The sequence below is a fragment of the Peromyscus leucopus genome, chromosome 14 (assembly GCF_004664715.2).
Source record: "Peromyscus leucopus breed LL Stock chromosome 14, UCI_PerLeu_2.1, whole genome shotgun sequence".
NCBI classification, from domain to species: domain Eukaryota; kingdom Metazoa; phylum Chordata; class Mammalia; order Rodentia; family Cricetidae; genus Peromyscus; species Peromyscus leucopus.
Window position 1 is genome coordinate 78,330,564 of NC_051075.1, and position 17,486 is coordinate 78,348,049.

Genomic DNA, 17,486 nt, shown 5'->3' on the forward strand with positions numbered 1-17,486 from the left:
ATGACATGTCAGAACAGCATGCCCTGGTTGTAGCATTAGAAGTGTTAGCCAGTCGTGTTTGTAATTGTAAATGGCCCTGAATGTCACACCTTCAAGTTTTAAACTGGTCCACGTTGACCTGCCTGTGGGGCCTTCTGGGTACTTCCTCTGAGTCCAGCCCAGGGTGTCCTGGCTGGGTTCAGGGAAACTGCAAGCACACTAGGCTGCTGATCATTATGACTGCCTAACTAACAGGCCCTTTTTATGGTTGGTTGTGGTGGGGGCCTCAAGGCCCTTTTCCAGGTTGCCTTTCTGCTGAGCTATTGTGACAGGGTCAGTGAGCAGAGCAAGACTGGATCCCTGTTTGTCCCTCATTCCTAAATACCAGGCATAGCCAATAGCCACCTTGGTCCTGGTAGACCAAGGAAAATTCCAAAGCTACACCAACCTGCACCTGCCCATATCTGCGCAGACAGTGCAGAGTAAGAGCGGTGAGAATAAGGCAGCAGGCATACAGGAGTTGTGTTGCAGCCCACAGCGACACAAGCCCAGATACAAGTCTGTCTTTAGGATCATCTTTTCAGTTCCCTGGTCTCTTGCTTGGGGCATCCTGGAGTTAAACAAGAGGCTGTCTTCTCTCAGGGTAGCTTGGATTTTTTCCAGGCGCTCCTAATTTTCATCTATCAGCTAGAGGAGAGAGCATGAGATTCCTGTTGATAGAATAGCTGTAGGGACCTTTGAAAAGCTTATGAGGCTCTGAACATGCCAGGGAAAAAAGGCTTTTCAGATGAAGGCGTAACTCGCCTTCAGCCATCTCAGGTATTACTAGTAATGGTTCGGTGTGTGAGCTTGTTTTGAAAATGGGTTTATTTTTGTGTACTGTATAGTAGGTGTGTGACCCAGTTGCATCCCAAGTGCTTTCTGATTTTTTGTGTTTCATACAGTTTTTGTTAATAGTCTTTAAATGTGCATTTCAGTTCTTTTTTTTTTTTTTTTTTTTTTTTTTCAATTCTGGCACTTCAGACGGCATGTCACAGTTTGAACAATTTGTTCTAAAGAAATTGGAAGTTAAGAATTGTTACAGTAAATGTATTTATGTATATTGGTGTGTATACGTGTATATTTGTGATGAAACTGTATTTTACTGCCTGAAGTCCAGCACGCAGACAATGCGTACACACCTGCAGCTGATAAACACCCTTAACAGTACAGCCTGGATGCTCTCTGTGCCCTGATATGTTTGAACATTTTCATGCAAACGTTTGTGTCACAACTCACGTCTTTTTCCCGTTGCAGTTGAGTGCACACTTGTCAGAGTGTGTCAATGCCCCCAGCACCTGTAGTTTTAAGCGCTATGGCTGCGTTTTTCAGGTCAGTATCCAACATTTGTCCTTCCCAGTCACTGACATTCTGCCATTGAAGAAAGTTCTCATAATAATATTTTAACATTTGAGTTCTCACTCTTTCAGTCTTTGTTGTGAAACCATATCACCCTGCTGCATGGGTGAAACAAACCATACATGCAGCAGGGGGGGTGTTCACTTGCCAGGCCAGGACGTTTTGAGACTCAGATGGAACAGCATGGGGAAGTCAGTATGCCAGGAGAACTGCTCCCTCCCAGACAGCTCCGGGTAGTAAGAAAGCAGTGGCATCTGGTGGAGTTTCTGTGGCGATTTTAACTGTTCATTACCTGAGTGAATATTAAACTTGATGTAGCTTTGACATCGTCTGTCAGCCCTTAGCTGTAAGAATCACACATGGGTGTCTGTAATGCTTTGTTTACACATATGTGCTGGCTTTTACCCTGCCAGAGTTGGATTTGACTGAGCAAAGCCTGTAAAAAAACTACTTCCTGGGAAACAGTGTTCATATCAGAAACCTGCCTGTGGTTTTCTGTTTCTAAACATACCTAGGATTACAAGTTAAGACTGAGTTTATTTACCAAAAGGCAAAATATGTTACAAAGAAAACATCTATTTAGTTTTATGTATCGGCAGTGCACTGTTACAGAGTCAGTATGGAGACAGTCAGCAGCACTGCAGTACTTTCTTCTTTTTTTTTTTTTTGGTTTTTCGAGACAGGGTTTCTCCGTGTGCTTTTGGTTCCTGTCCTAGAGCTCACTCTGTAGACCAGGCTGACCTCAAACTCACAGAGATCTGCCTGCCTCTGCCTCCCGAGTGCTGGGATTAAAGGCGTGTGCTAACCCCGCCCGGCTGCAGTCCTTTTTCCTAAGAAAAAGCTGAGACTAAGAATGAAGTTCTCCCTTGCTTTAGTCTAGGAGGCGCCTGCACCTCCCTGTTGTGTCGTGCGTAGTGCCATCCATCTGTGTGTGCGTATGTATGCTGATGCGGGGCTGTGCTCAGATCGGCATACACAGAGAGAGTCTATGTACAGAGTATATGTTTTGGAGATCATGAAAACGCTTTTTCTGATTTCTTCATTTTCTGGTATCAAAACAAATTATAATCTCAAGTTGGTTGTTTCCTTAAATATGCAAAGTACTATTTAATGTGCTTGCTCTTGGCTTGAATGATCTGCATCTTATGTACTCTGTAGATTGTTTATGTTCTGTATGTAAATTCCTCAGCACACTCAGCCTGGTGAGGCGATGTCTTTTTGGGTACAATGCTGTACCATAGTTCACTGGACTGCTGTAGCAGCATCTGGCTGCAGCTATAGATTCCAGAATATTCTCTTGGTACATCTTAATGAAAATGATTTGTAAAGGAATAGGATGAGTTTCAAATTTAATTATTTGGTTTTGCAAGTATGAAACGTTGATGAGAAGCCACTAGAGAGAACTTGAGGTTAGCTCTGCAGCATCACAGTGCTCTTGGCATGTGCCCTGCACCGTAGCCTAGGAGGCCCCGAGTGAGAGTCTGGAATTCTCTATCCATAAATAAGCCCCTTCATGTGTACTGCTGCTCCTAGAGTTGAGTCTGAGGCTTTCTGTCCTTGAGTGGAGTGGCTGGCTTAGTGTCCCCCCTTGGCTCTTGCAGGGTACAAACCAGCAGATCAAGGCCCACGAGGCCAGCTCCGCAGTGCAGCACGTGAATCTGCTCAAGGAGTGGAGCAACTCCCTGGAGAAGAAGGTAGGCTCGGGGCTCCTGGCTTTCGTCAGGTTCTGTAATGCTTCAGACTATTTGAAGAGGAAATCTGTTCTGTAATTATCATTGGGTTTTTCAATGAAAGGACCAGCATGAAGAGATTGTCAGTCAGTTCTGTTTTGAATCTTGAGCTTCCACAGAGAGGTATTTGCTCCTGTTAAGCTGCCAAGCAACGTGCAGTGCCCGATTCCTTCTCTACTGAATCGTCTTGTGGTCGTCTTAGCACTGATCTAGCACAAAGACGGGCCTAGTATCCATACTCTGGACAGGTGAATTGCCTCTGGCTGCTTTGACAGTGATCAGCATGGAAACTGCTAGGCTGGACCATTTAACCCCAAGTACTGGTTGGCTCCTCACAGAGCAGGTTTGCCAATCCCCACGTGTCTGGTTACTAGTGTTGATGATCTACAGCTGTGCCTTTTGTAAGACCCAGAGCAGAAAACGTGTTTCCTTCTCCCTGTGTTTGCAGTTGGTTTTCTCGGCTATGCCGACCCCATAGAGAGCACCACTACCAACAGTCTCATTTCCCAGGAGGGCGTGGGCCTCAAGCAAGGTCCTTCCAGTGAGAGTGCACCATGCTCATGCCGTCTGTGCTGTGGTGTTCCCCCACAGCAGGGCTGGATCCCATGGTGAAGGTGGACACTCCAAGGACTGAAGGGAGAACTGGTTATGGGCTCACACTTGCCATGGCTCACTTACATTCAGTACATCGGTTAAAACTTGTGTTAGGAGGGCACTGAGATGGATTTAAGTGCTTGGTGTAGGTGACACTGGAGTTTTATAAAGATCTGAGAGTCTTGTGTTAAATGCTTAATACAAATGTACTTCAGAGTCTAAAGCAGTGGTTCTCGACCTTCCTGATCTGAGACCCTTTAACACGGTTCCTCAGGTTGTGCTGACCTCCAACCATAACATTATAGTCCTTGCTACTTCATAACTGTAATTTTGCTAGTGTTGTGAATCGTAATGTAAATATGTTTTGGAGATAGAAGCCTGGCAAAGGGGTCACGACCTACAGGTTGAGAACTGCTGGTCTAAAGTGACAAAACGGGAGATTCTCAAGAGAGCCAGCATGGTACCATGTGCTGATGCAACTGGAAAGGTGAGGTGAGGACTAGGGAGAACCAGAGCCACCAGCTGCAGGAGTGTGCCATTGCACAGAAAGTCTCTGGTAGCCCAGTCGGTGGCCATTTCCCCCGGGACACATAGTTTTGCTCTGAGCCCATTGATAGCTCCCTAGGAATCTTTTTTCCCCCTCTTCTTGAAGAAGCTGTTCTGTTTCCCTCATTTTTAAGTTACTATATAACTCAGGATGTCTTGTATCTCACGAGTACATTTAAAAGGCTCTTCCTTTTACTTAATTACTTCATTTTTACCCAGGTATTGTGGCACATACCTGTGATATCCCAGCCCTTGGGAGGTGGAGGGAGGGAAGGTCAGAAGTTCAAGGTCATCTTTAGCTATATAGCAAGTTCAAGACCAGCCTAGGCTCCTTGAGACCCTGTCTCAAAAAGAAAAAAAAAAAGAATTAGTGTTTTGTTGTGTTGGTCTTGTTCACTGCACTGTCACAGGCGTTAGTGGCTGTGGGGTGTGTGGCTGTCCAGTAGGCCCGCTCAGGAAGTGGGGGGTAAAAGCAGGTTTGCACGTTACTGGGGTCTCTGTTGTAACTGACGGGAGTAGGTGAGCTGGGCTTCAGGAACACAGCTGCCTGCTAACCTCGATGGCGGTCATTCAAGAGGCAGATGAAGGCAGTGTGTAAGTGGGAATTCACAGTCCAAAGAAGGGAAACTCGAAAGAGAAGAAAGTAAGATTAGTTGGTACAATGGGTGCATGTTACTGTTAGTTGCTTCTGTTCAACCAATACTTGAGGAAAATTGGTATTTTTAGAAATATCAATGAGATTCTGTTAAAAATGATGTTCCCACTTGGGGTAAGGATGAGAAAGGCCTGGAAACTCGATCTGCTTTGCCAGATGGGAATGATTGAACATTAACTTGAGAAGAGTTTTGTAAAACTGCTGTTGCCCTTCATTGGTACAAGTTGGTACTGCAGAAGCTTATGGCCTTAGGTGGTGAGAGAAAGCTGGGAACTTGAAGGTGTCGTTTGCCTAAGAGACATGCAGCCTTGGTGCGCTCCATTTGTTTTCTTTCTTTTTTTTCTAGGTTTTTCGAGACAGGCTTTCTCTGTGTAGCCCTGACTGTCCTGGAACTCACAGAGATCTGTCTGCCTCCACCTCCCAAGTGCTAAAATTGAAGGCCTGTGCCACCACACCTGGCTAACTTACTGAGTTTTTGTGTCAGGGTCTCTTTGGGTGTGAGCTCCATCTGTTTCTGAGGAGTTATGGGCTAGCCCGAGGGTGAAATGAAGTACCTGTGTAACAGCTTTCCAGCCCCTCTCCTTGTGTTTAGGGATGTCGCACTAGTGAGTAGGCTCCTTGCAGAGTTGAGACCACATTCACTGGGCAGTGATTGGCTTTTTAAACATTGACTGAGGCGCCGCACACCTTTAATCCCAGCACTCAGGAGGCAGTGCCAGGCGGATAGCTGTGAGGCCAGACTGATCTACAGAGCGGGATCCAGAACGAGCACCAAAAACGACACAGAGAAACCCTGTCTCAAAAAAAAATTGACAGATAGTGATTATATATATAGTGTGATGTTTGGGTATTCATATATTAGAAAATGATTAGAACAAGTTAGTTGATGGGCCCATACATCGCTACCACCACCACCACCACTTTTTTAATGATGTGAACATTTCAGATCTGTTCTCAGCAGTTTGGTGTCCTCATGTCATTGCTAACCGTTGCCAGCATATTGTGCAGGAGTTTGTAGAACAGTTACGCCGAAGCTTTGTGCATGTGGCCGGTGTCTGTCTCCCCAGTCCCAGTGCCCCTTCCCTTTGCTTCTGGCTTCAGCTTTTCAGTTCCAGTTGTGAAAACAGGCAGTGTGTCTTTCTGTCCCTGGCCTGCTTTCAGCCAGTGATGCCCTCCAGGACTAGCTTTCTATGATTATTTTTGTGTCACAAAGAAAGACTAAAGCAGAAACTGTCGAGTATGCTGTGTTTTTAGAACAGGTATGATTCTGTGAGGCCTGTGTTATCAGTGCTTGTGTAAGCTGGATAAAATAGAAAACTGTGTTATCATGTGCCCTGGCCAAATCTGGAAGCTTCACTGGTAAAAGACTTGTTTTCAGTGAGCACTTACTAGTTTGTTGGTTCTTCTTCTTCCTCAGGTTTCCTTGCTGCAGAATGAAAGTGTTGAAAAAAACAAGAGCATCCAAAGTTTGCACAATCAGATATGTAGCTTTGAAATTGAAATTGAGAGACAGAAGGAAATGCTTCGAAACAATGAATCCAAAATCCTTCATTTGCAGGTGAGCACCCTGCCTGGTGCAGGCATCACTCACTGAGTCCTGGCAGACAGGCCCACAGCTTCTCTTGTTTGTGTGAACACTCGAGCAACTTGGGTCAGCGTGGACCTGCCTAGGAAGCTGACCCAAAACCCCTCTTGTGTTCTTTCAACCCATTGGAGCAAAGTAAAACTTAAAGCCCTTGTTTTAAAAATTAGCTGTTTTTAGCCCACCACCAGGCTATGGTGGTGCACACCTTTAATCCCAGTGCTTGGGAGGCAGAGGCAGACAGGTCTCTGAGTTTGAGGACAGCCAGAGCTACGAAGAGAAACCCTGTCTCAAAAAAACAAAATAGATGGACGGGAGGGAGGGAGGGAGGGAGGGAGGGAGGAGGGAGGGAGGGAGGGAAAGAAAATGAGCTGTTTTGGATGGCGTATAGCTCAATGGTAGACTATTTGCCTAGCATGTGCAAGGCCCTAGGTTCCACCCCCACCACTGCAAAAAGAGAGTGTGTGTACAATCTTATTCTTATTACTATTTAAGATACATTGTTCGTTAGTACTGTATGCCAAGTTTCACTTCCTAAAGCAAAATCAAGCCAAACTGCTGGTTCTGAGTTTTCACACACAGACACACACACACCCCTAACTTTATTTTACCATAATAATCCAAAGATCCTCCCAAAACAACAAATGCATAAACTTTTGCAGAGCTGGAGAGATATTCTGTGGGTAAGAGCACCAGCTACTCTTGCAGAGGACTAGGGTTTAATTCCCAGAACCTACATCACAGCTTTCTGTAACTCTATTTCCAAAGACTCTGGTGCCCTCTTCTGACCTCTGTGGGCATTGCATTCATGTGGTGCCGAAGTTGTTAAAGGAAATAGAATTGAATGAAGTATGTTGGGGTTTTTTGTGTGTATGTTTGGGGGTGTGGGGGTGTTGTTTTGTTTAAGACAGGATTTCTGTGTGTAGCCCTGGCTGTCCTGGAACTCACTCTGTAGACCAGGCTGTCCTGGAACTCACTCTATAGACCAGGCTGTCCTGGAACTCACTCTATAGACCAGGCTGTCCTGGAACTCAGAGATCCGCCTGACTCTGCCTCCCAAGTGCTGGGATAAAAAGCACCAGCTGGCTTGAAGTGAAGTGTTTCTTAACAGAATTTTAAAGAACAGCTGGCTGTGTGGCACCTGCTTTTGATCCCAGCACTTGGGAGGCAGAGGCAGGAGAATGTTTGTGAGTACCAAAGAATATGTTTGGGGCTAGGGAGATGGGTCATGGGTAAAGTGCTTGTCACACAAACTAGCTGGGTACCCCAGGACCTATGTGAATGCTGGGTGGGCGTGGCAACCTGTCTGTAATTCCAGTGCTCGAAAGGCCTCCAGAAAGTCTGGCTAGCAAGACTAGTCATAGCAGTGAGCTCTGGGTTAAGTTGAAAGAACTTTGTGAAAAGAATGAGGTGAAGAACAAGCAAGGAAGAATCCAAAAGTGAACCTCTGGCCCTTGCACAAGCCACACCTGCATACATACATACACACACACACACACACACACACACACACACACAAAAAAAAAAAAAAAAAAAAAAAAAAAAAACATGTTTGGGTTTTGACACCCACCCCACCCCCAGTACTGGGATTGAACCCAAGTTCTTGAACTGGCTAAACTTGATCCCTGTTGACTTTTTATTTGGGACAGAGTCTCAGTAAGTTGCCTAGGCTGGGCTTCAACACAGTTCATAGCCCAGGCAGGCCTTGCCCTTGTGACCCTCGTTCTTCAGCCTCTTCAATAACTGAGATCGCAGACCTCTGCTCCTAGGTCCAGCAAACCAATTTTTCTTTATCAAAATGGTAGCCTGGGGGCTGGAGAGCTGGCTCAGCAGTTGACAGCTGGCTCTGCTCTTCCAGAGTACCTGGTTCAATTCCCAACACCCACGTAGCTGCTCACAATTCTCTGTAACTCCAGTTCTAGGGGATCCAACACCCTCACACAATCATACATGCAGGCAAAACACAATGCACATAAAATAAAAATGAATCATTTTTTTAAAAATAGTAGCCGGGTGTGGTGGCACACATCTTTGGCAGATCTCTGTGACTTTGAGAGTAGTCTGGTCTACAAAGTGAGTTCCAGGACCGTCAGGGCTGTTACACAGAGAAACAGAAACAAAAAGATATCCTGGATGGAGAGTCCAAGGCTAACCTGGGCAGTTTAGTGATAGCCTGTCTCAAAATAAAACTAAAAAGGGCTGAGTGCAAAGCTAAGTGGTAGTGTGCTTACCTAGCATGCTTAAGACCCTGGGTTCCATTTGGACCACTTCAAGGGATATTTAAAGAGAGAGAGAGAGAGAGAGAGAGAGAGAGAGAGAGAGAGAGAGAGAGAGAAAGCAAGCGAGAGAGCGAGGGGGAATATGTAGGTAAAGTGGATCAGTGGATAAAGGTGCTTGTTGCCAAGTCTTGACAACTTGAGTTCAGTCCCTAAAACCCATGGTAGAAAAAGAGAATTGACTCCATGTGTGTGTGTGTGGCTGTACACACACACACACACACACACACACAGAAAGAAAAGAGAGACAGGTCATGTACCACATGTCTGATGGGCAGGAAAAGGAAGAACGACTTCTGGACCACATGCACACAGAAACCCTGCAGGCTGGATGTGATGGCACGTTATCCAGGTCATTATCTGACTGCTTTTAGCTTCACTGTGTTCTGACAAGTTCTTGTCCCCTGGAGGCTGGTGGGTCTCAGCCAGTGGGTGACAGGGGTTGACAGCTCCACCTGGCTGGCACTTGGGGGTGACAGCACAGTATGCCCCGAGTTCTGACTGCTTTTTACCCTTAACCCCTCTGGTCTGGAAGCGAGTAATAGACAGCCAAGCAGAGAAACTGAAAGAACTCGACAAGGAGATCCGTCCCTTCCGGCAGAACTGGGAGGAAGCAGACAGCATGAAGAGCAGTGTGGAGTCCCTCCAGAACCGTGTGACCGAGCTGGAAAGCGTGGACAAAAGTGCTGGGCAGGCGGCTCGCAACACAGGTGAGGCGGCACTGGGTCTGAGGCAGCGGCGTGCACTTGCCGGGGCACCACTGCCTGAGGAGGGGGTGTGTTAGGCACAGCACAGGCAGCCGGGGCACCACAGCCCGGAGGCACAGGTGTTGCATGCGGAGAGGCTTCCTGCAGAGATGGGTTTTCACTTAGAGTTGTCCCTCCACAGGAGTCCCAGCGTGGCGGGGTACACAGCCCTCCTTTAGAGAGGCTGGACTACACAGACACACTCTGAGGGCCCAGAGACAGGAGCAGACCAGGCAGGGGAGGTGGGCAGCCTAGTGCACAGGTATCTCCGACATGGTGAGCAGATGTGTGCCTATAGCTTTGAGTCGGAACGAGTGCAGTGATGACCTGTGGGGAAGGCTTAGGGAGTAGGTGTAGATGACTGTGCTACATGGGTGGGTGTGTGGTCAGAACAGAGTAGGGACAGCTTAGGCTCAGAGCCTAGTGCTCCTATGTATGCCAGGGCCATAAGGCAGGGGAGCATGGGCAAGTAGGCCGCCAGGCTCTGACAGCTGTGGCCTGACAGTTGGTACACTGTGGCCACCAGAGAGGAGGGAAAGGAAGATAGAATGCAGATGCCCCACACCTTGTTCACCGTGCACATGTCTGCCCTGTGCAGTCACAGTCCAGACACTGGTACATATGTGCTTCTCTGAGGTTTGCATGTCTCGTTTGCCAAATGTTTTCTTGCCTGTGGCAGGCTTGCTGGAGTCCCAGCTGAGCCGGCATGACCAGATGCTGAGTGTTCATGACATCCGCTTGGCGGACATGGACCTGCGGTTCCAGGTCCTTGAGACCGCCAGCTACAATGGTGTGCTGATCTGGAAGATCCGTGATTACAAGCGCCGGAAGCAGGAAGCCGTCATGGGGAAGACCTTGTCTCTCTACAGCCAGCCTTTCTACACGGGCTATTTTGGCTATAAGATGTGCGCCAGGGTCTACCTGAATGGGGACGGAATGGGGAAAGGGACACACTTGTCGCTGTTTTTTGTCATTATGCGTGGAGAATATGATGCTTTGTTGCCGTGGCCATTCAAGCAGAAAGTGACACTCATGCTGATGGATCAGGGATCCTCTCGACGTCATCTGGGAGATGCATTCAAGCCTGATCCCAACAGCAGCAGCTTCAAGAAACCCACTGGAGAGATGAATATCGCCTCTGGCTGCCCAGTCTTTGTCGCCCAAACTGTTCTGGAGAATGGGACGTATATTAAAGATGATACAATTTTTATTAAAGTCATAGTGGATACTTCGGATCTGCCTGACCCCTGACAAGTAATTGGGGAGGTGGATTCAGCAGAAGGTAACTCCTCTGGGGGGTTGAAGCGGTCTGTCTTCACGAAGGTCCTCGCCCTCAAAAAGGACCGTGTGGAACAGGGTAAGCAGCCGGAGGAGGAGGAGGCGTGGCTGGAGGAGCCACACGTGAAAACAGACCCCAACGGATTTCTAATAGACTAGCCACACTCACTCTGAAGAATTATTTATCCTTCAACAAGATAAATACTGCTGTCAGAGGAGGTTTTCATTTTCATTTTTAAAGATCTAGTTAATTAAGGTGGAAACATATATGCTAAAAAGAAACATGATTTTTCTTCCTTAACTTGAACACCAAAACAGAAAACACACGTGGAGGTAGCTGGGCGTGTCAGCATGTTAATTTAAAAGGAGAACTTACGAAATAATAATACAGTTTTGATATATTCATCCTAAAATTCAAGAGTGCAATCTTGTTTCAAATATAGTATGTTGTCTATTTTTAAGGCCTCATCTGGTCTCTGTTCTAATAATCTGTTTGTCAGAAGGCCCTGAGTAGACATCAAGTCTCTAAATTCAGAAGTCATTTTTAATTTAAAGTTCTACAAATAATTGTTACTGCAACATTTTATTTTAAAACGTTGATAGACTGATATTTCTTGGAAGAAAATGTAAAATATCAAACACTGGTTATCACTTGTGATAGGAAAGAGAATATTCAACCTGTCGTTATTTCTCGTTAGAAATGTAACCCTTCACTATCTGTCGTAGTTAGTGACATCTTCCCAATGACTGAGAGGGACAATGCTCATGGATGCTGTGCATCATTGCAGACTACAGTTGTCTTCACCCTAAAATAGGGCATTAGTTGAACTTTGGAGTTCTACACAAAACCCTGTAGGTTTTTAAAATTCTGCCCCATGTTTAGACAAGCTCTCTGTTGCTGACAGCACCAGCCATGGTCTCCAGTGTCCAGTGTATGGGGATAGGCAGGTGACCTGTGCTGCAGGAGGCCCCAGCAAGTGTTTCTCATTCTGTCATACTGCTGCAGGAGGCCAATGATCTCCGAAAGCAACGTCTGTGCTCAGAGATGGTGGCATACGGTACATGTGCCTTAGATGTGACATGCTGCTTCTCGTCCTTGGGTTTGCGTTCACCATGATTCTAGAAAGTGGTAGTTTAACCAGATCTTTCTCTCTCCACCACCAATCTTTGTCTCTACCAGGGCCCTCAGACAACTGCGAACCTGCCTGGGGAAGCCAGGCCTCCATTGGCAGCTTTTGGAGGCTCTGCTGCTAAATAGTCACGGATTCCAACTCTAGGCCCCCAAGAGCAGCTCAGTCCCACCCCAAGGGAGGGAGGTGTAAGCAGAAGCCACACCCTTCCAGGTCTCCACAAGGGCCCTGAAAACCCCCACAGCATGAAGGAGAACCCCCCCACCCACCCCACCCTAAGCATTCCCAAGACCGAACCACTGGTCTGGGGGCCTGCCCAGGCTGGCCAGCAGCGGCCCTGGCCTCCCTGTTAGAAGGATGGCCAGCTGATGCCCCAGCCTGTCCTGTCCAGATGGCACTCCCAGCTCACTGTTTACGTCTCTCGATGGTCCAACTGTGATAGAAGCCTGGAGCCCTGCCCCGGTGCCCCTTTGCTATGCACCACACTTCATGGTGCTCTCACACTGATGGGTGCTACACGCGACGGGTGCTTCTTAGGCAAAACCAATGTGTGCGAACCACCACATCTGTGCCACTTGCCCAAAAGGCGCGCCCACAATTGGCCAGCTGGGCCCGCGCTTCAGACTGCCTGCCTCTGGGCTCTCCCCATGGTCGCGCGGGGACAGCTGGGTTGGTGCCTGGTGGCCCACCTTGTCTCTGGTGCTGCCATCTGTCCTGGGTGTGCCTTTGCCCCAGTGCCTGCTGGAAGTGCCCTCCTCCTGCACACCTGTCCCCATGCCTCCATGAGTGACCTCCTGGTCTCCAGCACTTGTCCTGCCCTTCCATGGCTGAAACATTGGCTTCCTCACCTGCTGCTCCCTTCTCCACTCTGCTGGCATCGCTTGGGGTAAGTCAGTGGAGGCCTGCACAGCCCACATCCTTTTAGAGGTGCCCTCTTTTCCTCCGGGCCTGCCCCCCAGGGTTCTTCCCCAAAGACCTGGCAGTCCTTAGCTGGCCTCAGGTAGCTTTTTCATGGGCAGGTGTCAGCAGCAGGGACATCCTTGCAACACCCCTTTGAAGTCAGCACAGGGCCAATAGGTAGAGGCCAGCAACATTGTGGGCTGATAGAAAGGTCTTTAGGTTTAGACCTTGCTATAAGGGTGACCCTGAGGGATCCTCAGGCACTCCATTAGTGAGACTTTTTAAAAGACTCTTCCTACGTGATGCGGGCCCTCCTGTCCCCCCCTGGGTACCTGCAGGATGTGAGTAAAGCAACTAAGTAACTGTTGCCCCCTGGGATGAGGGCCCAGCATGTCACAGCTTCCTGTAGTGTGTCTTTTGCATTTCTTGGTAACAGTAGAGTAGTGGGCAAGCTCATCCCTTTGTGCCCTGTCTCAGTGTGTGGAGGACGTGCATGCGAGACATGTCTCCTGGGAGGGGTGGAGCGTGTCATGTCCTGCCTGGGTGTGCCTTGCTCTGCTCCGGCTCAGCATTCCTTGGTGCCCCTTGGTGCTCACCGCCTGGGCCAGCTTTGGGCTGTGGTCTCAGCATAGTTGAGGCCCTGCTGCCAGTTCTGGCAGCCAGGCAGTCCTCACCATTTCACAGGGTCCTGGCCACAAGAAACACAGGCTGGTCATGTAGTGTGTACCTGGCTCTGCGAAAGTGTCAGTTGCTCACTCTATAAAGGCCATTAGCCCCGTGGCCTCCATGAGGAAATTGGACACAACTCCTGCTGGCCTGGGCCAGTGTCTGTACTGCTCAAAGCCACCCCGATAAGATACAAGCCACTAAGTCGCAGTGTGTCCTGAGGCCTGACCCAGGGTTTTTGTGAGTAGTGGAAAGCCTGCGTCAGTAACAGCCCAGAGCAGGCTGGGAGTGAGCGCCTTCTGCCTTCGTTGGTCAGGGAAAGGAAGGTAGCCTGAAGGCCCTGACTGGGCCTCCCTTACTTCTTGGGGATAGACAGACCCAACCGAGGCCGTGTAGCCTGCCAGGCTGTGGGTAAGACAGCAATGGATGAGACTGCAGATGAGTATGCGTGATGGGCTTACGGAGGAGGCGAGCAGTGCCCACACCCTAACCTACCCAGCTACCAGCTTCTCTCGAACCCGTGCTTAGCATTTGAAGAAGCAAAGGGCTGTTGAGGGAGCCTGCACCTCGGTCCATTTCCGTCTCCCCTTCTTGAAGTAGCCTGTGCACAGATGTACCGTGTCCCTAAGACAGCAGAGCAGCCGGACAGCGCAGCACTCAGTGGAGGAGGTCACTGCGCATGGCCACGTCCTGCCTCCTTCCTTTTCTCTTTTCTTCCTCCATTTCCTCCAAAGACTGGGACTCCAGGGAGTCCACTGTGGCATGAAGCCCTGTGGCTTTGCTCCCTGGGCAGCCTCCAGCAGGGCCTTCAGACCCACCACCACAGATCCCCTTTGAATTGGCTTTGTCTGACTATCTGTGGTCAGCCTCATGAGGTCCTAGAGGTCAGATGCAGTCCCTTTCGGGTAGCTGGCCACCTTCCCATACCTCCTTAGTCTGCCCCAGAGTCCTACCTGGAGTCGGGACCACATGCCTGCTCCCTGGGGCCTGACATTAACGATGCCGCTGTGACTGAGCAGTATATGGTAGCAGTCACCCATGACAGGCCTGACGACCAGTGGACTATATCCCGCCAAGGGGAGTGTGTCTGGGCATGCCAAGCAACAGGGGCTCAGGTGGACGACTCCTGCCGGCCCAAGAGGGGGGCAGGGGAGTGCCAGTGCCAACAGCATGACCCTTGCCGCCTCCTCACCCCTGCACACTGCCAAGCATTGCAGGGAAGCACTTTGTACCTGGCCAAGACATCTGCCACCTGACGGGGACAGGGTGGGTCGGTCCCTGCCCCCCTATACACCCCTACCCTCCTATACACCCCTCTGCTTGGGACCATCAGTGAGGGGAGACGGCTTGGTGGAGCTTAGGGTACTTTGGGTTTTGTTTTTAAACTTTCTACCCAGCCCTTTCCTGGCTAGACTGCAGGAGAGCTAGTGTGAGTTCCCGGCATGCCATTCATTGTGTCTGAGTGTGACAAATGAGGGTCTGCCCCCACATCTTCTCAGACTAAGATCACGGTTTTGTCTTCCGTTTGCAAATCCATAGCAGCTCTTTTCTCCAGCCTAGAATGTGTCCACAGGGTCTGGGTCAGGTGAGGGGATAGTTGGCAAGTGATCCAGCCATCATTAACTGTTCCACTCCAGCTGGTGCTGGTTGCCATGGGCACTGTGGCATCAGGGAGCCAGGCCTGCAGGGACAGTAGAAAGAGGCCAGCAGCCCATCCCAAAGGCCTGGACATGTCCCAGCCTGTGTCCACTTGGAGGGTTCCCTGGGCACCATTGCTAGCAGGTGGGCAGTGACCCACACAAAGGCAGCCATACAGCTAAGCAGGCCCAAGCAGCCAAGCAGAGTGATTCATTTCCCCTGCCACACCATGTCTGGAGTTTTTCTTGTGAGTTCACTGTGGAAAGGAGGTCACTGTGCCACTCCGTAGTCAGTGGTGACTGCCGTACACCCTTAGTCCCCTTTAGTCAAGTCAGATAACCTTCAAAAGCAAATAAATGACCTAATTGGAAAACACAAAAGCCGGCCTTCCTTCCAAGGATTTCCCTAAGCATCTGTAGGCGCTGACTGAGGAAGTGGGGATTGATGCAGATAACTGCTGTGGAGTTGCGTTCTTTTCTCTGATGGCACGCCTCTTGTGTTCAGTTCTATTACCCAAAAACAAAGACCAAAGAAGGCCAATCTCTCATTTGACTGTATTTCTAATCTGCCTGTTTCGACACTTGCCGTCTGTAGTAACCGCTCGCTGTGAGGCCCCATCTTGACAGTCCAAGTGATTGTGACCAGTGATTAGCGTCCCGTGTTCTTCCGCTCTTCTAAGAAACTGAGACAGTGTGAGTTATTGCTCAGCAATAATCCTGTCACTAGGAGTTAGCAACATGTCTCATTTCCTGATAGCATTATGATGTTTTGTATTCTGTTTACTGTATGTTATGTGTGGTTTCATTTGGTATTTATTTGTGTTTTGAGGTCTTGCGATGTTTCTGTTCTGCTGCTAATAATAAAGTTTGTAAGACTGTAGAATGCAAAATTTTGCAATGCTAAAGTGTCTATTAGAGGAAAATAAAGCTGATTTAAGAGTCCTGCGTTCTTACTGCAGTCTGTCACCACTGAGCTTTGGGTTGGCCTCCTCCAGCTGTTCTCACAAGTGGCTAAGTGACAGCTGCCTGCGGACCCCTTCATTCCAAGCTGCCACCATCCTGAGATACCAGAAGGTTCTGAGCAAGGCCTGTTTGCTCATGTCACCCAGGTCTTGCCTGCAGCTCACAAGACCGTGTGGCGGTCCAGGTGAAGAAGAAAACACGGGTGAGAACCAGATCCACAGGTACCAGGACTAGATAGGAGCCGTGGCCGGGCGGGGAGCCCATGTTCTGAAAGCTCTGTCTCAAATAGAGAGCAGGAGGCTTAGAGAGGAAGGCAGGCCCCGGGCTGTCTGGGGCCCATGTGCTCTGTCCTGTGAGGGATTGCTGCCGGTGGCCAGAGATTACTCAGTGCTCCTTGCCTGCTCTGTAGGATGCTGCCAGGTAACTAGAACCACACATGGGAGCATTGGAGACTGGGAGGTCTGGCGTTCCCCCTTTTTGGAAATGGACAGTTTCATCAACACTTCATTTTTAAAGCCCTGGAGAATTCAATGCCACCCTCCCTGTCCTGTTCAAACCATGCCACAGCCAACTGCAGCAGAACCCTGAGCACACGCTGGTGGCCCACACCTCAAAATGGGGACTGATGCCATGGATAGTGGAACTCGGAACTCCTGGGAACTGGCAGGGCCTGTGGGCCCAGGCTGAGGGCGGGGATGGTAGAGGGCTGACTCCGGAGTAGCAATACACCCAGACCTATGAAGGTTTCTCTCAGGCATCATGATAGCTAGCAAATGTCCCCAAGATCCCATTAGGGTGAATCCTCCAGTGGCTTTGGACTGCTGGACCCTGCACCTCCACCCTGTGCTTCAGTTCCCAGGGTGCCTGGCACTGCAGCCCCCTGGGGAGAAGCACACCGGGGCCGTGGCACTGAGCTCAGAAGACTCCCACTGTGTGCCCCTGGCTATGGAACTTGGGACCCTGCCCTGAGCTGCCCCCACCTCTGTAGGGTCCTGAAGGCAGCCCTGTGAGCACACTGTGGGTGGCCAGCTCGAGGGACCAGCTCTGGGGCTGCTCCTCACTGGGATGCCACCAACCAGACAGCTCCTAGCCAAGCAGCCTTTGTCCTTGCAGGGACCCCGCCCAAGGAGGGACAAAGAGTGTTCAGGCCTGGAGTCAGCAAGCCTAGCATCCAGCTGTGACTTCCCCTGACCCAGAGACCTATGGCCTTCCAGTCTCAATGCAAAGGAACAAACAGAAGCCGACAGGTGGCCATGTGACGGGGGAAGGACAAAGGCTGCTGGTTCTTCATCCTTAGAGGCCAGTGACTTAAATGGTATCTCTCAGAACAGGACAGCTGAGAGCCCTCTGCCTCCCCGCTGTCCGCCTCCACTGCCTACAGATAGAGAAGGCAGCAACTGCCGAGA

The 17,486-nt window shown here is 49.5% G+C and overlaps 1 protein-coding gene across 9 annotated transcripts in view; it reads left to right on the forward strand.

Moving 5' to 3' along the window:
- The window catches only part of Traf3 (TNF receptor associated factor 3), a 120,506-nt gene extending 104,447 nt beyond the window's left edge, over positions 1-16,059 (forward strand). For 8 of the 9 annotated variants that reach the window (XM_037210861.1, XM_028883774.2, XM_037210860.1 and 5 more), the window contains 5 exons: positions 1,276-1,350; positions 2,979-3,071; positions 6,320-6,460; positions 9,296-9,470; positions 10,186-16,059. In XM_037210861.1, the coding sequence (XP_037066756.1) occupies positions 1,276-1,350; positions 2,979-3,071; positions 6,320-6,460; positions 9,296-9,470; positions 10,186-10,757 (1,056 nt within the window). In that variant the 3' untranslated portion in view covers positions 10,758-16,059. The remainder of the gene's footprint in view (positions 1-1,275; positions 1,351-2,978; positions 3,072-6,319; positions 6,461-9,295; positions 9,471-10,185) is intronic. The other variant, XM_028883776.2, reaches the window with a different exon arrangement.
- The last annotated feature ends 1,427 nt before the right edge of the window (positions 16,060-17,486 follow it).